General features: G+C 44.3%; 1 protein-coding gene across 2 annotated transcripts in view; it reads right to left on the bottom strand.

Annotated features, from left to right (window-relative positions):
• LOC137342512 (ephrin type-A receptor 7-like) overlaps nucleotides 1-25574 on the bottom strand; it is a 362022-nt gene that overhangs the window by 216776 nt on the left and 119672 nt on the right. For both annotated transcript variants that reach the window (XM_068006436.1, XM_068006435.1), the window contains exon 2: nucleotides 5096-5251. In XM_068006436.1, the coding sequence (XP_067862537.1) occupies nucleotides 5096-5251 (156 nt within the window). The remainder of the gene's footprint in view (nucleotides 1-5095; nucleotides 5252-25574) is intronic.

Below are 25574 nucleotides of genomic sequence, written 5' to 3'. Positions count from 1 at the left end.
CAGAGCTCCACATTACCACCCCACCCCTTAGATACGCTCTCCTATAAATGGATACAAGAGAGTTCCCAATTGATACGCACCACCTGAATACAATTAACACTAATTGATATAAATCACATGGCTACAATTAACAGGGTGGACTGCTTGGGGTCTTGGGGATGAGGGGGCTGGGCTCGCAGGGGCTGGTCTGGCACTGGAGATTCTGGCATGAGGTAGGAGGAACCAAAGGTACATCCATAATGGCGCAGGTGTCTACCAGCACCATGCAAATGAGGCGCCCTCTACTGACCCCACAGTCCTTTTTTAAAACATTTTTATTTGATGAAATTCATATAACAGAATACTTTGTTCCTTCATAACAAATGCTGGCTTAGTCAAAATACATGCAACCTACTAAACTGGTAATAACTGGTCACTCACGTCAGCATTGGCATAAAAGCCATTCAGCCTCAGATTTCCATTAAACATACATTAATTACAGTCTCACACCCCCATTCAATACACACACCCTCCAGTCCCACATCATCATTCAGTGTACACACCCTCCAGTCCCACATCATCATTCAGTGTACACACCCTCCAGTCCCATATCATCATTCAGTGTACACATCCTCCAGTCCCATATCATCATTCCATGTACACACCATCAATCAGTATACACACTCCCCAGCCTCACCATCATTCAGTGTACACACTCCCCAGTCTCGCACTTCCATTCAGTGTACACACTCCCCAGTCTCGCACTCCCATTCAGTGTACATGCCCTCCAGTCTTGTATCTCCATTGGCACAAACATACATGACAGTCAGTGGACTTTAAAGACGGGATGGTTCGGTACAGTCTAGGCACATTCCCACGAGGCAGAAAGGTAGGGCAACTAATGCCAGAGCTCTCTGGATGACAAAAAAAGACAATGAGTAAGATGAAACGGAAAAAAGGGGCGTATGACAGATGTCAGGTTGGTAACACAAAGTGAGAACCAGGCAGAATATAGGAAGTTCAGAGGGGAAGTGATAAAGGAAATAAGAGGGCCAAAGAGAGAGTATGAGAATAGACTGGTGGCCAACATAAAAGGGAATCCAAAAGTCTTCTACAGGCATGTAAACAGTAAATGGGTAGTAAGAGTAGGGGTGGGGCCGATTAGGGACCATAAAGGAGATCTACTCATGGAGGCAGAGGGGATGGCCGAGGTACTAAATGAGTACTTTGCATCTGTCTTTACCAAGGAAGAAGATGTCTCAGCCAAAGGAAGATATAGTTGAGATACTGGATGGACTAAAAATTGATAAAGAAGAGGTACTAGAAAGGCGAACGGTACTTAAAATAGATAAGTCATCTGGTCCGGATGGGATGCATCCTAGGTTGTTGAGGGAAGTAAGGGTGGAAATTGCGGAGGTGCTGGCCATAATCTTCCAAACATCCGTAGATACGGGGGTGATGCCAGAGGACTGGAGAATTGCAAATGTTACACCCTTGTTCAAAAAAGGGTGTAAGGATAAACCCAGCAACTAGCGGCCAGTCAGTTTAACCTCAATGATGGAGAAACCTTTAGAAATGATAATCGGGGACAGAATTAACAGTCACTTGGACGAGGGCTGATTGATTAGGGAAAGTCAGCATGGATTCGTTAAAGGCAAATCGTGTTTAACTAACCTGATTGAGTTTTTTGATCAGCTAACGGAGAGGGTTGATGAGGGCAACGCAGTTGATGTGGTGTATATGGACTTTCAAAAGGCGTTTGATAAAGTGCCGCATGGTAGGCTTATCATCAAGATTGCGGCCTGTGGAATAAAGGGGGCAGTAGCAACATGGATATAGAATTGGCTAAATGACAGGAAACAGAGAGTAGTGATGAACGGTTATTTTTCGGACTGGGGGGAGATGTACAGTGGTGTTCCCCAGGGGTCAGTGCTGGGACCACTGCTTTTCTTGATATATATTAATGACTTGGACTTGGGTGTACAGGGCACAATTTCAAAATTTGCAGATGACACAAAACTTGGAAGGGTAGTAAACGATGAGGAGGATAGTGATAGACTTCAAGAGGATATAGACAGGCTGGTGGCATGGGCAGACATGTGGCAGATGAAATTTAACGCAGAAAAATGCGAAGTGATACATTTTGATAGCAAGAACAAGGAAAGGCAATATAAACTAGAGGGCATAACTCTAAAAGGGGTACAGGAACAGAGAGATCTGGGGGTGTATGTGCACAAATCATTGAAGGTGGCAGGGTAAGTTGAGAAAGTGGTTAAAAAAGCATACGGGATCCTTGGCTTTATAAACAGAGGCATAGAGTACAAAAGCAAGGAAGTCATGATGAACCTTTATAAAACACTGGTTCGGCCACAACTGGAGTATTGTGTCCAGTTCTGGGCACCACACTTCAGGAAAGATGTGAAGGTCTTAGAAAGGTTGTAAAAGAGATTTACTAGAATGATTCCAGGGATGAGGGACTTCAGTCACATGGATAGATTGGAGAAGCTGGGATTGTTCCCCTTGGAACAGAGACGGTTGCGAGGGGATTTGATAGAGGTATTCAAAATCATGATGGGTCTAGACAGAGTAGATAGAGAGAAACTGTTCCCATTGGCAGAAGGGTCAAGGACCAGAGGACATAGATTTAAGGTGATTGGTGAAAGATCGAAAGGTGACATGAGGAAAAACTTTTTTTTAAACACAGCGAGTGGTTCGGATCTGGAATGCACTGCCAGGTTGGGTGGTAGAGGCAGATTCAATCATGGCTTTCAAAAGGGAACTGGATGAATACTTGAAAGGAAAAAAAATTTGCAGGGCTACGGGGAAATGGTGGGGGAGTGGAAGTAGCCAGGTGGCTCTTGCATAGAGCCGGCGCGGACTCGATGGGCCGAATGGCCTCCTTCCGTGCTGTCACCTTCCGATGATTCTATTCTAATTCTACATCAATGTTGTCGAGGTTAATTGATTTTCGTAAAAGATTCAATAGCAAATCCCATTGAGCTTTACAACGTGTAATATACACACAGCCACTCAAACTCGGGGACAATTTGCAGCATTGACTGATATTGCACATGCATCTGCATTAGCAACCAGCTGAATAACACATCTACCCAGTACCATATTCTTCAGTCAGCCCTCTGTCCCCGATTCCTGCACACAGCCTACTCACTCATACACTACAGCCTCATTAGGTAACTAGCACAGAAGATGAGGAATGCACTCATTATCAGGAGAGGTGGGCTTGGACTTATATTGACAGTGGGGTGCGGGGAATGTTGAAGTCCTTGGGTTTTAAAGAGGCCATCGCTAGTTATTTTCACAAGAGCACTCTTGAAGGGGAAAGAAAAGACAGGTTTTATAATGTGTTTTGATTTTTATTGCAAAGCGGGTGTATTTCAGGGTGATTGAGGACCCTTGAATCAAGCACGCAAGTAAATATTCCATGTTGGTCATGTAGCACTGTGTGTAGAGAGCAGTGCTTCAGCTCAAGCTAAGGCTGTCACAGAAACACATCGATGGTGCTAGTGCAGCAAAGCACATGGACAGGCAGCTCCAGCTCAGGTTCCTAGGGATCGAGCAGAGAGGTGGAAGACATCAGAGTGGAAGTCAATAATAGAATTATGAGGTGGTCTTTGCTTTTGATCATTGTCGTAACTTGATTTCTGTACTTACAAAATCACATACCGATTTTCATGCAGAGGTGCACCTGGGATTAAAAACTGGTGCAAAGCTCACTAGAATAGTATTGTGCTAATAACACACAATTTTTCTGGGTCAACTATTTGCAGAGTTAGCCACAGGTCCAGGTACAGATATTTGATGGGATCACACTAGTGCTCGGAGCGGAAAATTGTGGTTGGATAAAAATTAAAGGGATGCAGATAATTAAAGGGAAATGGGGAAGTCGGAGATCAAAAATTCTTACAGTATTTGGAAAGGCTCAAAAGGCATCTCAGCCCATTGGCAGCCTTTGGTGAGGCTGAAGGGAGAGGGCACGAAGATGTGACAGGCAAACTCGAAGGGAAACCAACCCCAATGTGCAGCCTGGAGCCAAGTATATAAGTGGCCCAACACCCTTGTTTGATGGCTGCTGAAGTAGAGGTGATGTTCCATCAGGTGGTTTAGAGAAAGGTAGCCCTGAATGCCACAGTCATAAACAATAAGTTTTGTGACTGTACCCATAGAGCTCAATCCTTCTTTGACCTCTCCACGGCATTCAACACAGTCGATCATTCCACCTTCCTCCCTGCCTCTCCTCCATGCCACTGCTCTTGCTTGGTTTCATTCCTATGTCTCTCAAAACATCTTCTGCAATGGATTCTCTTTCTGCCCCTACAGGGGGTCTTGGCCCACTTTTACTTCCCATCTACATACTGTCTATGTGCATGCTGACGATACCTAGCAAGCAGTTTCTACGTGGGGTAGTCGATAGCCCAGACCTGCACTAGGAGACTGTGCATTTGTGCGGTGACTAGACCGCCTTACTTTCTAGGCGGGAGGCAAGCAATTTCTGGCCCATAAGCCAGCAACCCCTTTCCTCTTCAGGTTACCACATGAAACACCAACACGGAGAAGTGGGGGAAGGAGGAAGCAAAACAAAATAGAATAAAATAAACTTGAATATTTGAAAAATTAAAGAACTTTAAAGATTGTTTTGTGAAACACACCAATTATAATGGGAAAAAGCAATGAATTCATATGTTGAAATTCATCCTCTCAATAGTAGATTATAGTTTGTAATAAAATGAACAGCAGCATTTATTCATTAACTCTTGTGCTTTACCAATTCCGGCCTTCAAAACAAGGTAATTTTATTGGTATTGCACTACTCGTACCCACAGGGGTTTCATCTGTTATCTGCTTTCAGCCACAAGGGTTTAACAGTTTAGCTAATGCACACCCATCAACAGCCCTTTCCGCACAGTAAGAGTACAGAAGGGTCTAAAGTGCACCTAACATACATTCCACCAACAAAAGAGCTAATCTCATCCTGGACGTTTCCAGCCTGGCAGAAATACTATCTTTCAGTTGGCAGGGCTGGAAAAGTAATTTGGCTTATTTCTCCATTGTCTTACAATCAAAGCGTGCAAGAGATTCTAATTACTGGCAGACTTACTGGTGCAGGGGGCTGATGGAGGGTCCAAAGCCAGTCTGTAGTAGTCATCCTTGCAGTAACACTGTACAGATCCTGCTTCTTCTGTGTAGCTATGCTCAGGGCACCAAGAGCACTCTGTTTTTCGAGCCGACATCTTATAGGACCCTGGAGGACAAGCTGAAAAGAAAGTTTGCAATTTGAAGAGGTAATCTTTGGGGCTTAAGACTGAGGTAATAATACAAGACCTTTACAGGTGGTGCATGGAAAGCACAATACTTAGAGGGACAGCGGTCCTTATAGTCCCCCCTCCCTGCCATCGCCATCCAAACCATAACACAAAAGAGGCTTCAACTCCCTCAAACTGTAGAGGAAATCCTGGAATTGAATTTCTAGATATAGCTAGACAAGCCTTAACCCAACCCTCATGGTTTCCCTACACCTCCTGTTCTGTAAATAGAGACCAGAATGTTTAGAATGAATTGCCATAACTTGACTGGCATCATTAACCTTGCTGAAACATAGATATTGGACATAAGATCTGCTGTGTCAGTACCGGAGGTCTCCGGGTCTCTAACATTCCTTCCACCTACCTCCGATCCCACAAGTGAATAATTCCCATTTTAGTAAATAGACAAATGTCATTTCAACAGTGCAATATTTCAGCACAGCATTGAGTAAGATAAGAGAATGGCGGTATTTTGCATTCAGCTGAGACTATGTTTTGGCACTGAAAGCTCCGTACAATAAAGACCTGTTAAGAAATTATTTTTAATTGTGGGAGAGGTGGAAGGAAATACAACTCAAATAGGAAACACTCAGAAAAGTTCAGGAAAAGTACAGAGGAGGCTCTGCAAATGAAACGATAAAGGAAATCTGTGTCTGTGTTTGAAAACGTCAGTGTAAAATCAGAAACCACTGTTTCTGAATGTATCTAAAACGTAAAAATAAACTCCACCTGAACTGCAGATATTCCTGGTCAACCAATGAGTTTACTTTTCCTCAATAACAATAGATCCTCTCCTTTTATTGACTCCAACCGCAACAAGAATTACTGAAACGTCACTCAGATAGCTTCAGAAAGATCAGCTGGAAGTGTAATGGCCTCGCTGCAATCAATTTGGGAAAATAAAGTGTCATTTAGTCTGTAACAATCTATTTGGAACTTTTTACTGAGTGCAGTTGTAACTGTGCTTGAGTCCTCAGACACTGTTCCCAGCACGTCTATTTTCGATGGAACCTAGAGTCTGAATTTACTGGTGAAAATCTGAGAAAATGAGTTTATTGAAGTGACAAGTGCACAGGTGCACAACAATCCAGTCCCAGCTTGTGACTATCCAGAGGAATGCAAGGAATCTTACAACACCAGGTTATAGTCCAACTGTTTTATTTGAAAATCACAAGCTTTCGGAGGCTTTCTCCTTCGTCAGGTGAGTGTGGGATTCGGATTCCATGGAAGGTTACCGCATAAAACAGTTGGACTATAACCTGGTGTTGTAAGATTCCTTGCATTTGTCCACCCCAGTCCATCACCGGCATCTCCACATCATATCCAGAGGAAGCCAAAGAATGATGAGCTGAGGTTGTACATGAAGTTTGGTGAAAATCTGACAAGGTGTTTTGTTGTTTAGTTAAGGTTGCGGTGAACCTGTTCACTTATGGAACGAGATAAAGCACAACGGTCAGCTCTGTCAGCAACACATAATAACACACACAGCAGACCGAGGCTTAAGTCCAGCCGACCACCCATTATCTTTTACAATTCCAAAATAGTTCCAACCGCGTAGAATGCAAGCTGATGGCTGCAGTTATGCTGCAGATACCAATCTCAGACCAGTATCCATACAGTGCAACATGTAGCTGGCAGACCAGAGTTATACTGTGGGCTGCACCCAGCATAGTATAAAGGAGATCTGTGCATTATGTGGTGGTACACTGGATGGCTAATTTCTAATGCAGGTGTATCTGCTTTCGCAACGTTAAATTATTAAACAATAACTTTAGAAAGATCCAGTGGGCAGCCTTGGCACTTTTGAAACGCACCAAGTCCAAAGTCCAAAGACTAACTACGCAAAGTGATCTGCAACCTTTCACTTCAGTGCACCGAGCCAGCTATACTGCCACTTCTGCAACAATGCTATCCCAAATCAGCCTTGCATCAATGCAAGGCTAACAGTATAACTGCAGTCCTTCCACTTTCCGGTCAGCTGACTTTACACAACAGCAAATTCCAGACTTTTTCTTCCCAAAACTGAGTACTGCATGGTGTTAAAGAAATGTAACTGATGTCCTTCTAAAAGGGTTACTATACAGAGGGGTTGTGGACTGCAGATGCAAAGTCAGTCTCTCAGACTAGTGAACACTACTGAAATACAGAAATCCACAGCACTGAATTACAGAAATAAATTATTTTAGATTATTATCTGAGAACTCTGGGTTCCTCCAGCTCTGGCCTCTTGTCCATCCCCCACCTTCCTTCACCCCACCATTGACGACCGTACCTTCAGCCATCTGGGCCTTAAGCTCTAGAATTCTCTTCATAAATGTCTCCGCCTCTCCAGCATGCTCTCCTCTTTCGGTCACCTGTCCTAATATCTCTTTAAGCGGCTCGGTGTCAAATTTTGTCTGATTACGCTCCTGTGAAGCACCTTGGGATGTTTTACTACGTTAAAGGCGCAAGTTGTTGTCATCTCGATGTTAACCAGTCCAACCATTCACAGCTGCTTGTATGAAGGAATGATGTGGAGACAAATGTAAGGAGTCACACAACACCAGGTTATAGTCCAACAGCTTTATTTGAAATCACAAGCTTTCGGAGCTTTGCTGCTTAGTCAGGTGAGTGAAGGGTTCCATAAAGGCACAGCCTTTATGGAACCCTTCACTCACCTGACTAAGCAGCAAAGCTCCGAAAGCTTGTGATTTCAAATAAAGCTGTTGGACTATAACCTGGTGTTGTAAGACTCCTTACATGTATGAAGGAAGGAAGGGAATGGGACAAAAGGAAAGAGCGTTTACTTTTCGGTTCTGATTTTTGGAGCGCGGCTCTAAGCTACCTCGATTATGTTCCCATGCCGCTTCCTTCGCCATCAGACATTGCGAGCTGGCAATTCTGTGCCAGTCCACTAGGCCCATGAGGAAGTGAATCATTTTCACATGCGCCTAGCACAGCCCACGGCAGAAGACTCGCATGTTGGCCGCACTTTTATAATGTAAAAGCTCCTATACGCTCATGTAACACAGGCCCCACATATGCCATGTTAAGGTGAGAAAGCAAGTTACGCAAACAGGAGCGGATGTACTCCCCCAATAGGGCGTGGGTTTGTCACGGAAACGGTGGGGGGGTGGGGGGGCACCGATAATACAGTGCGACTGAACCATTCACGCAGGCACTCAGGAAATTTCCCAATTTCCCATATTTTAAAAAAATGCATTGTCAGGATGTGGGCATCACTGGCAAGGCCAGCATTTATTATCCATCCCTAGTTGCTACGAGGGCAGTTAAGAGTTAACCACATTGGTGTGGGGCTGGAGTCACATATAGACCAGACCGGGTAAGGATGGCAGGTTTCCTTCCCTAAAGGACATTCGTAAACCAGTTGGCCACCGACACTCATGCCCTTTCCTCCCCTGGTGGAGAGTTTGTGCTTCTTGCCTACTGATCGTATTGTGACAGGGACCTATTATATCCTGTTTTTGGAGGAGAGGACAAGTCTAGAGAAGTATATGAGTCATTGCTGGAGGGGACGGGTAATTCTGTCCAGTGAAAGTGAAACTATTTCCAACCACTGCCGCTTCTGGGATGGGCGATGATTTTAAACCTCTCATTGTTGGCTGTGAATAGGTAGCATCTATTAACCTGGCTACATTCCAGTCCAACAGCCTATGGTCCTGGCTGTAGATGAAGGCCAAAACTAAAAACGTTGTCCGCAGAATGGTCACTCGCACTGAAGTAATGGAGATGGTTCTTTCCTGGGTATGACCAGCAATTTATAATTCCCAGGCACTGGCATTTCATACCTCTGAAAATGAAAAACGATCATTCGTGGGAAATAACCCCCTGCGGCCCAGAGGCATCTTCCTTGAAAATTATTGCTACCTCTAAGATTGGGTACGAATTCAAATATTTCACAGGCAAGGTCACCAGATTAATGTAATCCGTGCAGATAACCATCTGCTGCAGCACGTCGGGACTCAACGATACATCCAGACGTCACCAGTGGGATCGATCTGTGCGGCATCACTGATGTTACGTGCTTAGCCTTGGATCAATTACAGCTCTGTGTACAGAAATGTCCATTACAGCAGGGCAAGTGTTGTCGGGGATTTTATTAATGGCACAAACTGTATAATTAGGTGCTGGTTCGTGACACTCATGACAAGGAGTCCAGAGTTTGAATTCAGCCTTTCCTATTCCAATGCTGACAGAATCTAGCAACAACAACTTGCATTTATATAGCGCCTTTTTAAAGTAGTAACAACATCCCAAGGAGCTTCACAGGAGCGTTATCAGACAAAATGTGACACCGTTCTACATAAAACGATATTACGACAGGTGACCAGAAGCTTGGTCGAAGAGGTAGGTTTTATGGAGCGATTGAAAGTCGGAAAGGAAGGTAGAGAGGTGGAGAGGATTGGGGGGGGCGGGGGGGAGAAAGAGAGAAATTCCAGAGCTTAGGGCTTATGCAGCTGAAGGGTCATTTTCAAAATGGCAATCTGTAACTAGTGGGGTGCCGCAGGGCTCAGTGCTGGGGCCTCAACTATTTACAATATATATCAATGACTTGGATGAAGGAACAGAGTGTTTTGTGGCCAAATTTGCTGATGATATAAAGGATAGGTGGAAAAGCAAGTTGTGATGAGGACACAAAGTGTCTGCAAAGGGATATTGACAGGTTAAGCGAATGGGCAAAAATTTGGCAGATGGAAGATAATGTGGGAAAATGTGAAGCCATCCACTTTGGGAGGAAAAATAAAAATGCAAAATATTATTTGAATGGAGAAATACTACAAAATGCTGCGGTACAGAGGGATATGGGTGTCCGCGTACATGAAACACAAAAAGTCAACATACAGGTGCTGCAGGTAATCCGGAAGGCAAATGGAATATTGGTCTTTATTTCCAGGAGGATGGAGTATAAAAGCAGGGAAGTCATGCTACAACTGGAGTACTGCGTACAGTTCTGGTGCCCTTATTTAAGGAAGGACATACTTGCATTGGAGGCAGTTCAGAGAAGGTTCACTAGGTTGATTCCGGGTATGGAAGGGTTGTTTTATAAGAAAAGATTGAACAGGTTGGGTCTATACTCATTGGAGTTTAGAAGAATGAGAGGAGATCTTATTGAAACATACAAGATTCTGAGGGGACTCGATGGGGTAGATGCTGTGGGGATGTTATCCCTCTTGGGGGAATCTAAGACCGGGGGCATAGTCTCAGAATAAGGGGTCACCCATTTAAGATGGAAATGAGGAGGAATTTCTTCTCCCAGAGGGTAGTGAATCTTTGGAATTCTTTAGCCCAAAAAGCTGTGGAGGCTGAGTCACTGAATACATTCAATGCTGAGTTAGACAAATTTTTGATCAGCAAGGGAGTCAAAGGATATGGGGAAAGGGCAGGAAAGTGGAGTTGAGGTAAAAATCAGATCAGCCATGATCTCATTAAATGGCGGAGCAGGCTCGAGAGGCCGAATGGCCTACTCCTATCTCTTATGGTCTTATGGTCTCATCTTCCTCCTCCTCATTATAACACAGGAAGAGGGGAATTCCCATTAGGAAATCCATTTCCTCAGTCCAGTACTCACTATAACTGGCTCAGAGAAGCTCTACAGCATCAAACAGCTAAAAAATTATGTTCAAACAAAGTTTCAGAAAGCTTCAAATGTATGAATCATGGTGGCCTTTCCAGTGCAGTATCGATCTCAGGGATGCTCATATTGTCACCTGTATAATGGCGGCATTCTGAGAGCTCAGATTTGGGGCAGTATGTGGGGGATAAAGCATGGAGACCTTGGCCATACTGACCCATGCTGATGTACATGCGATTGGGCCAGTAGGGCTGCAGATCAGTGGACTTTACTAAGGATAATTTTTGTGTAACATTCCTGGAGCAGTATTTTCTGATGGAAAGCCACCCCCCCTCTCCCCACCACCCCCTCCTCCCCCATTTAACTTGTTTCAGTGCCCCAAAACCACCCCAAGACAGGCAGTGATGCAAAGGAAAATCTGGCCCTCGATGTGTGCATTTTTGATGCTTTGAAGTCTACTTTTATAAGCATTAAATGTGATTTTAATAACAATCTCTCAAAGTTTGCTTCAATAATGTTGGCTTTATCACTGAAAAAATGAATAATTAAAAATAATTGGCAATTCACTTTTGCACCAGTCTAGTTTTATTAATTCTTAAAACATGAAAGGATTTTTAAACACCTAGCTTGTTTGGTAAAGATGGATATTAATATGATGAATGAATGTTATTCTCACTATGTTTACACAATTCTCATTTATAGCTTGAAACACAAGACGAATATGGCATCTTGAGGGAAAAGGGAAAGAAAGTTTCTCAATACCAAAATGCTTTTGAAATGTTCGACACTTTGTAAATTGGCTGTGAACTTGTACAAATTTCAAATCTGATATTAAATACTGCTTCCATGAGAATACAGAAAAATATTTTGAAAGACAGATTTATATTAAAAAAATGCTGGACATATGTTTAATATTTATATTATAAAGTGCCAGTATTTTTAAAACAAGTATAGTTAGGGCAACATGGTAGCAATGAGTGTTAGAACGACAATAAACCTTGCTTATGTAGCACCCTACCATGTTGTTCAAACGTTCCAAAGCATTCCATAAAATAAAATTGATGAGCATTTAAAAAGCCACAGGTTAATTAAGGAGAACCAGCACAGATTTGTTGAAGGCACGTTATGTTTGCCAAGTTAGAAGGGGTTTTTCTGAAAGGTTGGAAGTAATTAATGCTGGGTCCACTGTTATTCTCAGTCTATATAGATGATTGGGTCTTGAACACGGGGAACTCAATCCCAAATTTTGCTGACAACATAAGTAGGAGGTTTGGCAAATGGCGATCCAGTAAAAGACTTCAGGAAGGCATAGGTGGATTAGCAGAATAGGGAGACAGGCAAATTAATGTGGAAAAGTATGAGGTAACACATTTTGGGAGGAAAGAAAGAGTATACACTCAACGGAAAGATGCTGAAGGATGTGGATGAACAGAGGCATTAAGGAGTTCAAATACATCATTCCCTAAAAGTGCGAGTGCAGGTAGATAAAGCCATAAAAAAGGCTAATGGCATTTTGGGTTCAATAAATAAAGCATAGAGTACAAGAGTAAAGAAACAATGATAAATTTATACAAAACATTGGTCAGGCCACAGTTAAGAGTACTAAGTACAGTTTTGGGCACTCAGTTATAGAGAGGACATAAAGCCACAGACAGCACACCGTGTAGATTCACCAGGATGAGCCAGGGTTGGGAAACTATAGTTATGAGGAGAGACTTGAGATACTGGAACTGTTTCCACTGGAACAGTGAAGGCCAAGAGGGGATTTTAAAAAAGAGGTTTTTAAAATTATGACGGGTTTTGGCAGAGAAAATAGGTAAAAACTATTTCCTCTGGTTAGGGAGTCAGTGCTGCAGGGGCATCGATTTAAAATGATCACTAAAAGAGGTTAGGAGAATTTTTTTTTTGCAGCAGATTGTTGGAACATGGAATTGTGTCTCTCAGGCAGTGTCTGAGGCAGAAACTAATGCATCTTTTAAGGGAAAATTGGATACGTATTTGAAGCAGAGGAAGGTACATGGTTATGGAGAGAGTGTGTGGCAATGAGATTAGTTTTGACTGATGTTACGCAGGGTCTCAGTGTTCCCTCAGCTCAATTACCAACCTGCCGTGCCGAGCACAGAGGTACAGAGCGGAGGCTGTACTATCGCCCTGCAGGGAGGAGGGATAATTGGAGGGGACAGTCGCACCTAGGTAGTCACTAGCACTTACTGGTGGCTGGCTACAGGGGCTTTGGCAGCAATGTAGGAGCAGAAAACCACCTACCCTCTCGGTAATATAAATATCAGGTCCAGGGAGACTAAACAAGGAGAATAATTTAAAGGGGAAAGAAGTATTTTAAAAAACACATATACTTAAGCCTTTTGCTATTTCTTGTTGGAGTTGAGTTTTGAAGAAGAGTCTCATTTGAAACACTGAGATATCTTTAACTTCTTGGACGTTTTCATCATTTTCTGTTTCATTTCAGATTTCCAACATTCTAGGTTCTTTTTATTTCAGTGTTTTCAGTGTATTTTGGAGTCTCTGCACAGGAGCAGGAGCTGAGAAACTCAACGTTAATGTTAATGAGACTAATGGACAAGGCAGATTAACAGAAGTATAAATCGATTCATTGGCCTCGTCTTCTGGTCAGCCATTAATGACATGGTAATGTAATTGACACTCGAATGATTCCAGAAAACGGGGCCATAACCTTAAAATTAGAGCTAGGCCGTTCAGGGCTAATGTCAGGAAGCACTTCTTCACACAAAGGGCAGTGGAAATCTGGTCATCGGGAGGGGTGGTTGGTCATTGCGGGGAGAGGCATGGATAGAACAGGGGGCTCGAACACGAGGGTGGGGGTCGGCCGATCGCGGGGGTCCGATCGCTCCTGCTCCTCCTGGCCCACAAGATGTGCAATAAAGGCATCTACCTGATAAAACCCCCTTTTACCTGGTTCGAGAATCACAAACTCCGGAAATCCCGGCCCCCAGGAGTTAAAAATAAAAAAAGCTACTAAAATGGAGGCACGCAGCCTCCTTAAAAGATTTCAGTGATTGACCTGCCTCCTGAGAACGGGTTGGTCACCAGTCCCTCGTCAAAACCGGAAGTGGGTGGGTTGAAGGCGGGTTGGGGTTAGGTTTTACATTTTTACAATTTTTATCTTCCCACCCGCCCGTACTTGGGGGGTTAAAATTACCCCCCCCCCAGGCGCCAGAAAGGCAAGAGCAGATTTTCATCCCGCACTCACCAGCAAAGCACTGAGCAAACCAAGTTTCACTCCAGCTCTCAAGGGGGCAGCTCTCAGGGCACATAGTAATTATCCCATCGTAAAGGTTACAAAGTGCACACTGGAGTGCAACAACATCTGAACAAGGTCTCCACCGAGGGGGGAAAAAAATCCATCACGGGATAGAAAACATCAATAAATTGCTCCATGTTCTGCTGCTTCACTGTTTCTCACCCCTGTAACAACAAAAGTACAAACAAGACAGTGATGTGCCCAGGTTATGGGGCTCTTAATCCTATGAAACCACTAATTGGTTCCCAGGACGGAAGGAAATTAGCATTTGCAGTAGGAGAACTCTAAAACCACCCTGTAATTGCTGTACCTTCCAGTACACTCCTATCCACCAGCTTTATCAAGGGTGAATCAGATAGTGTAAAGATGATCACCCTCATAATTTGTTTCTTTCACCTTCCTGTGATATTGTACCCTGTTTGCCAATGGGGAGGGGGAGGCAGGCTATCAGCATTTGTTTTTCTGCAGTTTCCCTGCAATTTAGACCAACACTGTGCAATTTTAAGAAAATCAAACACCAAATGACAGTGGCAGACACTGAGATGTAATTCGAGTGGGTCCAGTTTGTCTCTGTTTTCCTGCTGGTTCGCCTATCATACACTAGGTGATAGCTACAGACATAATTTGAGCAGGAGAGAGATTCGTAGGTAGTGAGTCTTCTTCCCCAAATATATGAGGCAAACAAAGAAAGAACTTGCATTTACGTAGCACCTTTCACAACCTCAGGGCAGCTCAACAGCTGATGAAGTACGTTTGAAGTGTAGTCACTGTTGATTAAGCTAAATCCTTGCTCCTCCCCTTCCTTATCTCCATGAAGTCCCCGGTTGCTTTCATTTGTAGGCTTGAGATCAGCTTCTCAATATATGCTGATGATACCCATCTCTATCTCTCCGCCACTCCCCTCAACCTCATGACACCTGTGTTGTCGAATTGCCGAATTAACTCTTACAAATTTGGGTCTGCCGTAGATACCTTCAGTGGCATCAATCGCTCCTTCAAGCAGATCCCATGTCCCTTACATTCCAGAGATTACTCACGCTGTTCAATATCTACTTATATGTTGGAATAACCTAAGGGATGTAACAAAACATCCCCCTTGACATATGAATTGGATATTATGGGCATGCCGCAGGGAGGAGAGCAGGGGGGGAGGATTTGCGGGGGCAAAACCCAGAAGGGAAGTAGGCGGGTTGCGATCGCTTAATGAGGCCAATCAACGCCTCTTCCAGGTTTCGGGCCCAGCAGAAAGGAGCTACACACCCGAGAGGGGGAGTGGGGGTTGGGGGAGAGATAGACCTCATCGGTCGTTGGGAGAGACATGGAGGGGCTACAAAGATTGAAGTGGGGGTGGAGACATCAGACATCGGTGGGGGGTGCAGTTGACATCGGTTTTAAAGGTATGCTTATTTATTTTTTAACAATTGGAAATGTAATTTTATTTAATTTATTTAGTCTATTTTTCAATAATCCGGGCGTGAATCAGAAGCCGTGGGAAAGCCATCCAGGTACAGTTAAAATCTTGTTAAGTGTCCAATATACAAAAAATAAACTACCTTAAGCACCTCAACAAAGTACATTGCTCCTTTAATTATCAGCCCACTGGATTTAATTGCCGGCAGGACTTCCAGCTTCCTGATCCGTGCGCACACCCAGATGATTCTGGGTCGTACGTGTTTTTCGGCGGGTTGGAGCTGGGATCCCCTCCCGCTCCATAAAAATGTGATTTTGTTTGCTCCCCAAACCCACCCGGACTTGGCAGTTAAAATCCTGCCCTATGTCTCTCACGTGTCCTTACATGTGCTTCTCCCTAATGTTGCCTGTCTCCATACCTGCCTCAGCTCATCTGCTGCTGTAACCCTCATCCATGCCTCTGTTACCTCTAGACTCGACTATTCCAATGCTCTCCTGGCCAGCCTCCCACCTTGCATCCACCGTAAACTTGAGCTCATCTAAAACTCTGCCGCCCATATCCTGACTCGCACCAAGTCCCATTCACCCATCACCCCTGTGCTCGCTGACCGACATTGACTCCCCGGTCCAGCAATGCCTCATCCTTGTTTTCAAATCCCTCCATGGCATCGCCCCTCCCTATCTCTGTAACCTCCTCCAGCCCTACAACCCTCCGAGATCTCTGCACTCCTCCAATTCTGGCCTCTTGCGCATCCCCGATTTTCATCACTCCACCATTGGCCATGCCTTCAGCTACCTAAGCCCTAAAGCTCTGGAATTCCCTCCCACAACCTCTCCTCCTCTCTATCTTCATTTAAGACGCTCCTTAAAACCTACCTCTTTGACCAAGCTTTTGGTCACCTGCCCTAATATCTCCTCATGTGGTTTGGTGTCAAATTTTGGGCGTTTCACTATATAAATGCAAGTAGTAGTAGTAGTAGTTGTTGTTGTTGGTAGGCTGACTTTAATGAAATGAGGCCAGAATGAAACATTATGGGTGAAACTGGTCTTCAGCAAGTCAATGGAAAAGAAACTAAAGCGTAGTGTGAATTGGGCTGCCAGTCCGTATTGCCTGCTTTGTACGACCGCCCAAAATCAATATCACCCCGATTAAGCCGTTTAATCTTTCAGGCAGCAAGTGAAGAAACAGGGCGTCACTTAAGATTGGACTCACTTAATTCAATAGGTATAACTTGACTTCACATAACACTACAAAAATAATGAATGCACTATGCTTCCCTACATCAGTGGATCACCTTGCTTGACTTCAAGAAAATATCTTCTAACTGCCCATCCTAACATTAAGAGTTTGGGTGAGAACCTGCCCTAACAGCTTTTTATTTAAGAACTTAACTGGTAATATGTGTTTCTTCCCCTATTTTATCTCCTCGTGTTCACAACCAGGGGGACTAGGGATTTCCTGCTCCAAAGGACACGAGGTGTTTATTGATTACTGAGACAGCTTAACAAATTTCTTATTTTATCTGGTCTTTGGGGAAACAGCTTCAATGCCTAGCTCATTAATATTTTAACCACCTTTCATCTTGGTGTCTTATAGTGGGTGTCTTAGGATACGGGATACATGTTAAATACATTTTACCTCTCTCATTCACTCACCAAATTTAAAAGCCTTGTTATAACCCATCGTTTTGAACAAGCTTTCAGTCAGCTCTCCCACACCAAGGCTGTTATTTTTTTTATTTTTCCCTCCTTAAAGTGCCGTGGGAATTCTTTTCTGCAATAAAATGCTTAATATAAATTTGAGTCGTTCTGGATGGTCTCAGCGTTTCAAAATACCAGGATGACCTTAGGAAGTCACTGCATGGAATCACTTGGGTGGGAGAAAGAGAACGTGCATCAAACCACGCTATGATGGTGCACTGGATACAGCAAAGACTATGGGCCCCGACAACATCCCAGCTGTAGTGCTGAAGACTTGTGCTCCAGAACTAGCCACGCCTCTAGCCAAGCTGTTCCAGTACAGCTACAACACTGGCATCTACCCGACAAAATGGAAAATTACCCAGGTATGTCCTATCCACAAAAAGCAGGACAAATTCAATCCGGCCAATTACCGCCCTATCAGTCTACTCTCAATCATCAGCAAAGTGATGGAAGGTGTCGTTGACAGTGCTATCAAGCGGCACTTACTCACCAATAACCTGTTCACCGATGCTCAGTTTGAGTTCCGCCAGGGTCACTCGGCTCCAGACCTCATTACAGCCTTAGTCCAAACATGGACAAAAGAGCTGAATTCCAGAGGTGAGGTGAGACTGACTGCCCTTGACATCAAGGCACCATTTGACTGAGTGTGGCACCAAGGAGCCCTCGTAAATGTGAAGTCAATGGGAATCAGGGGTAAAACTCTCCAGTGGCTAGAGTCATACCTGGCACAAAGGAAGGTGGTAGTGGTTGTTAGAAGCCCAGGACATCGCTACAGGAGTTCCTCAGGGCAGTGTCCTTGGCCCAACCATCTTCAGCTGCTTCACCAATGACTTTCCCTCCATCATAAGGTCAGAAGTGGCGATGTTCGCTGATGATTGCACAGTGTTCAGTTCCATTTGCAACCCCTCAGATAATGAAGCAGTCTGTGCCCGCATGCAGCAAGACCCGGACAACATCCAGGCTTGGGCTGATAAGTGGCAAGTAACATTGGTGCATCACAAGTGCCAGGCAATGACCATCTCCAACAAGAGAGAGTCTAACCACCTCCCCTTGACATTCAACGGCATTACCATCGCCGAATCCCCACCATCAACATCCTGGGGGTCACCATTGACCAGAAATTTAACTGGACCAGCCACATAAATACTGTGGCTACAAGAGCAGGTCAGAGGCTGGGTATTCTGAGGCGAGTGACTCACCTCCTGACTCCCCAAAGCCTTTCCACCATCTACAAGGCACAAGTCAGGAGTGTGATGGAATACTCTCCACTTGCCTGGATGAGTGCAGCTCCAACAATACAAGAAGCTCGACACCATCCAGGACAAAACAGCCTGCTTGACTGGCACCCCATCCACCACCCTAAACATTCACTCCCTCCACCACTGGCGCACAGTGGCTGCAGTGTGTACCATCTACAAGATGCACTGCAGCAACTCGCCAAGGCTTCTTTGACAGCACCTCCCAAACCCGCGACCTTTACCACCTAGAAGGACAAGAGCAGCAGGTACATGGGAACAACACCACCTGCACCACACGCACTGCAGCGGTTCAAGAATTTGACTCACCACCACCTTCTCAAGGGCAATTAGGGATGGGCAATAAATGCTGGCCTTGCCAGTGACGAACACATCTCATGAATGAGTAAAAGACACAGTAGCTCACTGCTAGTGTGTAAATTGCGCAGTCTACACACACATTATTCCATGCACAAGATTGAAAATTCCACAGGTCCAAAGTCACAATAAAGAGAAAATATTGGCCTAATGAAGCAGGACCCGAGGAGTACACTTAAAAGTGTAACTGCAGCACTTAAGTGAGTCACTGAGAGAGGTAGTGATTTACATAGATTTACATAGAATTAACAGCACAGAAACAGGCAATTCGGCCCAACTGGTCTGTGCCAGTGTTTATGCTCCACGCAGTAGTAGTGCAGCATTATAGCGCCAAGGGGAACAATGCCTACAGACATCTAACATTTTTAAATTTCTTCTATCCAAGTCTTCCTACAAATGATTTTCCAGTCAATGCATCAACTTCCATGCATGTCCAGCTCATGTTGCAAGTGACGTGGTTAAAAAGGCCTGTCGACTAGAGGCAGCCAGCAGTGTAACGGATGACACGCAACCAAAGAAAGGATTGGTTGCATGCGGCAACCTTTCAGACATAACCTGTCCAAGATATAAACAAAATGGTATGCAACTGACAGATGCAAAACAAGCTGGCAACAACTAAGCTGCAGCCTTCTGAATTCATTTTCTATTTACAATATTCCTGATATTGTTCTGCATGATTTTTTTTTAAGCTTTGAACAAGGCAGATGACGGCAGGCAGTCTACAGGGCAGTATTGATAAATTCATATTTATCTCAGCGTAATTTGTCTGTTCCAGACTGGTGATTATTTCAATCTGCATTTGCCTTTGCTTATTGTACTGCAGAATAATTAATCATCACTCTACCATACTAACCCAGAGGATAAACAGAAATGCATAATGTCCACGCAATTGAATGCTACTACCAATTGAATGCTAGCACTCTCTCAATTTTCCTTTTCATCAATTTTTGGGGACTCGAGCACTTTCCCACTCTGCGTCAAGGACAACACTCAAGTTGATACGGTCATCCCAGATAAGGTATCATAGAATCATGCAGCCCAGAAGGAGGTCATTTGGCCCATCGTGTCTGTGCTGGCTCTTTGAACGGGCAAGCCACCTGAGAGCAGGTGTAGGTTTCGTTGGGAGCCTACAGAGATAAATGGACCTCAGACCTTTAAAAAGTTGGCCCTCTGTCCCCCAGGGGAAATGGAAAAAAAAAATTGTGGGTAACTTTTTCCCGTTTCTGGCCTTGGATATCCCATGTCGGAATGGCATGGTGCCGCTCTGAAATCTCAGAATAATCTTGCGGCCATATCCCCGGGGTTTAGGATGAGGTCTGAAGCGTTTCGAAGCAGCCGCCCAAAATTTCGCTCTGCCGCTCTTCCGCCGGACTGAACAGCTTCGCAGAACTTTCCCCCTCAGATTCTCATCCCAGATAAAGTAGAGGACACTTTAGATGCGAAGTACAGATTCTTCTAATTTGACCAAACAACGTGCCTTAACAGTAGAGCAGCTTAACAGGTGTCAGCCATGGCTCAGTTGGCAGCACTCTCATCTCTGAGTAAGAAAGCTGTGGTTGCAAGTCCCACTCCAGGGACTTGAGCACATAAGTGCAGTACTAAGGGAGTGCTGCACTGTCAGAGGTGCTGTCATTGCGGATGAGAAGTTAAACTGAGGTCTCTTCTTCCCTCTGAGGTGGACGTAAAGGATCCCCTGGCACTATTTTGAAGCGGCGCAGGGGAGTTCTCCCTGGTATCCTGACCAATATTTATCCCTCAAGAAACAGATTATCTGGTCATTATCACACTGCTGTTTGTGGGTCCTTGCTGTGCGCAAATCAGCTGCCGTGTTTCCTACATTACATCAGTAACAGCAAAGAGGTATCATGGGGTTGAGGGGAGTGGCGGAGAGGTAGAGCTGGGTGTCACCAGCATATATTGAGAAGCTGACCTCAAGCCTGCAAATGATATCAACAGGGGGCTTCATGCAGATGAAGGGAAAAGGCAAGGATTTAGCTTAATCTACATTACAGCAGTGACTACACTTCAAAAATACTTTATTGACTGTGAAGCGTTTTGTGCTGACCTGAGGTCGTGAAAGGTGCTGTATAAATCCAAGTTCTCGCTTTCTGCTATTTTGCCCAAACAACATGCCTTAACCGGAGAGCAGCTTCCCCGACTATATCATGTGACATTTCTAAATTCTGACTATGGGGAACTGACCATCTCACAACCTACTAGCACTGAATTATTGGTCGCCCTTTGCTGCAGATTTGTTCCAGCTTGGAAGTGGTCTGAGACTGCCCAAAACTCGTTACATATAATTACCTCTACAAACAGGCGAGACTTTCCTTCCATCAGCCTCGGGTGTGATCGAACCCAACTCCCAGAGGTGAGAAGGCAATGTTCTAACTCAGTTTATCTGCAATCGCCCCTCTCCCTAGAAAGTGGCCTGCTTTTCCTTTTATTAAACAGTAATATGAAGATCGGATTTCAAACTCTGATCAAGTTCACACACCTGCCGGTGTTTAGCTTTAAAGAGCTAGTGTCACCATGGCATCTTAAAACAAAAATCAGTTAATTCAACAGATTTTTTGTGTATTTATGTAATTATCGTTTTGTTTAGTGAATAAATGGAACATTGGGAGAACTGATATTAATGAGTTAAAGAGGCAGACAGCAGGCTTTACATAGGGTGCTTCAGCTTAATCTGTGTTCCTTCATTCAATTCCTTTACAGCATCAGGCTCAGAAACACCAATCCCCCAGTGGTATGAATAGCAGACACCATTTAAACTCTTTTCCTCGAGAGTGAATATTGCCAGAGAATGAGAGGCGGGTGGGGGAAGTAGGACTCGACTCGACTATTCCAATGCTCTCCTGGCCGGCCTCCCATCTTCCACCCTCCATAAACTTGAGATCACCCAAGCTCTGCTGCCCATATCCTAACTCGCAGCAAGTCCCGTTCACCCATCACCCCTGTGCTCGCTGACCTACCTTCGCTCTCGATCCACCAACGCTTTGATTTTAAAATTCTCATCCTCATGTTCAAAACTCTCCATGGCCTTGCCCCTCCCTATCGTTGTGACCTTCTCCAGCCCTCCTACCCTCCAACAACTCTACGTTCCTCCAACTCCAGCCTCTTGTGCATCTCTCACTCCTTTTGCCCCACTAACGGTGGCCGTACCTTCAGCAACCTCTCCGCCTCTCTATCTCTCTCTTAAGATGCTCCTTAAAGCCTACCTCTTTAGCCAAGTTTTTAGTGACCAATCCCAATATCTCCTTCATTGGCTCAGTGTCCATTTTTGTCCGATTGCATTCCTGTGAAGCGCCTTGAGTTAGTTTCCTATATTAAAGGCGCTATACAAATGCGAGTTGTTATTGTTGCCATGTTAAGGCTTTTTGGAAGTTCTATCCACCTTGTTACAAATTCTTTTGTTAGCGCTGTGCGGTCTCTGAACTCTAGTCCACCTCACAATGACTGTGATGTGGAGAAGCCGGTGATGGACTGGGGTTGACAAATGTAAAGAATCTTACAACACCAGGTTATAGTCCAACAGTTTTATTTGAAAATCACAAGCTTTCGGAGATTATCTCCTTCGTCAGGTGAGTGAGTGGGATTCTTTGAACGTTTCACATTTATAGTCAAAAACAATACCTGGTGATTACAGATAATCTTTCCAAATGCCCGTTGTCAAGGCAATCAAAGTGTTCAGACAGAGAGATGTTACCTACAGGACGACCGAATATACAAACGGCCAGAACAAAAGACAGAGAGAGAGGGAGAAACATCCGAAAGGAAGAGAAAGACAGAGAATGACCCGTTGTATTAAAAACAGATAACTTTTATTCGCTGGTAGGGTTACGTGTAGCGTGACATGAACCCAAGATCCGCACCCATGAGGACAGCCTCAACCGGGATCTTGGGTTCATGTCACGCTACACGTAACCCCACCAGCGAATAAAAGTTATCTGTTTTTAATACAACGGGTCATTCTCTGTCTTTCTCTTCCTTTCGGATGTTTCTCCCTCTCTCTCTGTCTTTTGTTCTGGCCGTTTGTATATTCAGTGGTCCTGTAGGTAACATCTCTCTGTCTGAACACTTTGATTGCCTTGACAACGGGCAGTTGGAAAGATTACCTGTTATCACCAGGTATTGTTCTCTGACTATAAATGCGAAACGTTCAAGGAATCCCACTCACTCACCTGACGAAGGAGATAATCTCCGAAAGCTTGTGATTTTCAAATAAAACTGTTGGACTATAACCTGGTGTTGTAAGATTCTTTACATTCACAATGACTGGATCAAGTTACACATTGCAGAGAACTTGAATTACTCCACAGGACACTGGATCAAATTACACATTCCAGATAATGTGTTGGATGAGTATTGTCCTCCCACTTACTGTGTGGTAAGAATAAGCAATTGCTTTATTTGCACCACAGTGGTGTCAATAGACGCAACCCTTTTCCTCCCACAAATAGGCTTTGAAACACTAACGTGGCATTGCCTAATTAGTACTTCTCGATTTGCCTCATCTTCTCTCTCTAACTCACAATGAGCTATGCCATGGGGAGATTTGCTAGTATAGATAAAAATACTATAATTCTAAACTAAATAAGTAGATCCGTTTTTCTTTGCAAATAAAGAACAAAAACATTCAAAGCACTTTTTACAGCTAACATTGTGTCCCAAACAAATGTTAATTTCATGGAATTACATCGAATTTACAGCACCGAAACAGGCCACTTGGCCCATTATTTCTGTGCTGTTATTTATGCTTCACACAAGCCTCCTCAGCCTTTAAAATTTCAGATACAGTAATATGAAAATATTTTGATCTTCAATCACAATATAACATATCTCCCATGTGGTTTGCCCTACAGCAAAATCAAATCTCTTGTACTGCCTGTGGCTGCTAGTCTATCTATGCTAAATTGCTGGAGATTATTCACATGCAGATAACCTTAGCCAGCCACCTATTTAGGAGAACATTGGAACACAACGAGGAAACCCCTATGCATGTTCCTGCCACGTCAAATGGAAAATTAATCTAATTTTAAGTTGTAAAGAATACTGAATCATGATTTAAAAATATATCAAGCAGTGCAGCATTGCCAGTTCTGACGAAAGGTCTTCGACCTGAAATGTTAACTCTGTTTCTTTCTCCACAGATGCTGCCTGACTTGCTGAGCTTCTCCAGCATTTTCTGTTTTTATTCCAGCATTGCCAAAGACTGACAAAGACTCTACTGTTTATCACAACTTATGCAAGGCTCTGTTACAGGTTCCATGCTAATGTATTTTGTGCTGCATAAATTCAAAACAAAAGCAGTACGAGCACAACAAGTTACAAAAAGACAACCACAAAACTCAGTCAGACTGATAGCCCATCTTACAATAGCTCATTGCCGAATCCCCCACCATCAACATCCTGGGGTCACCACTGGACCAGTCACATAAATACTGTGGCTATAAGAGCAGGTCAGAGGCTGGGTATTCTGCGGCGAGTGACTCACGTCCTGACTCCCCAAAGCCTTTCCACCATCTACAAGGCACAAGTCAGGCGTGTGATGGAATACTCTCCACTTGCCTGGATGAGTGCAGCTCCAACAACGCTCAAGAAGCTCGACACCATCCAGAACAAAGCAGCCCGCTTGATTGGGACCCCATCCACCAGCCTGAACATTCACTCCCTTCACCACCAGCACACAGCAGCTGCAGTGTGTACCATACACAGGATGCACTGCAGCAACTCACTAAGGCTTCTTCGACAGCACCTCCCAAACCCGCGACCTCTACCACCTAGAAGGACAAGGGCAGCAGGCGCATGGGAATAACACCACCTGCACGTTCCCCTCCAAGTCACACACCAACCCGACTTGGAAATATATCGCCGTTCCTTCATCGTCGCTGGGTCAAAATCCTGGAACTCCCTTCCTAACAGCACTGTGGGAGAACCTTCACCACACGGGCTGCAGCGGTTCAAGAAGGCGGTTCACCACCACCTTCTCAAGGGCAATTAGGGATGGGCAATAAATGCTGGCCTTGCCAGCGATGCCCACATTCCATGAACGAATAAAAACAAAGTCCAACTCCATTACGAGGCCAGCAGGAAGCCTTACAATCGAATATGATTGTTTGTGAATAAATGATTCCTCCCATTCATGAAGAAATTTGAATCCCGGGTAACACAATATGGGCTGAGACATGTTGGTCCTGGTTCAATTCCAAACCAGACCAATGGAACAAAGGTTGCTGCTCCGGCAACGGTAAATGAAATGAGCTGGATGGTCTCAAGCAAGTTCCTCACATTTGCGTGTCAACCGATTGGCTCTGAATTTGTTGGTCAGGTGTCCCTTCGCGGTTGGACGCAAAGGAACAGGATGGGGCACAGCCAAGAGTGTTTTCTTCCTCACTTGAACTGATACTGTATATAATGTGGGAGCGCGTCAATGCTTGGGGAAAAGGGTGGAACAACATAACATTCTCCCCAGCACAGGCATCCCTCATTTTGATGATTGATGATCACACAAAAACAAGAAAGCTAGACTGGAAGTTGAGCCAAGTTTCTGCTCACTGCTGACAACAAACTATGGTGTTCAGTCATTCAAAGCTGGTTATTATAGTTTGATAAGCTGGGATCAGCTCAGTTTAAGCATAAGTTAAAATCTGAACAGTTGTAAAGGAAAAAAAAATATTTTCGCTAAGACCATA

The sequence above is a fragment of the Heptranchias perlo genome, chromosome 26 (assembly GCF_035084215.1).
Source record: "Heptranchias perlo isolate sHepPer1 chromosome 26, sHepPer1.hap1, whole genome shotgun sequence".
In the NCBI taxonomy this organism is placed as follows: domain Eukaryota; kingdom Metazoa; phylum Chordata; class Chondrichthyes; order Hexanchiformes; family Hexanchidae; genus Heptranchias; species Heptranchias perlo.
Note: the sequence above shows the minus strand (reverse complement) of the source record. Positions and strands in the feature narration are given on the sequence as shown.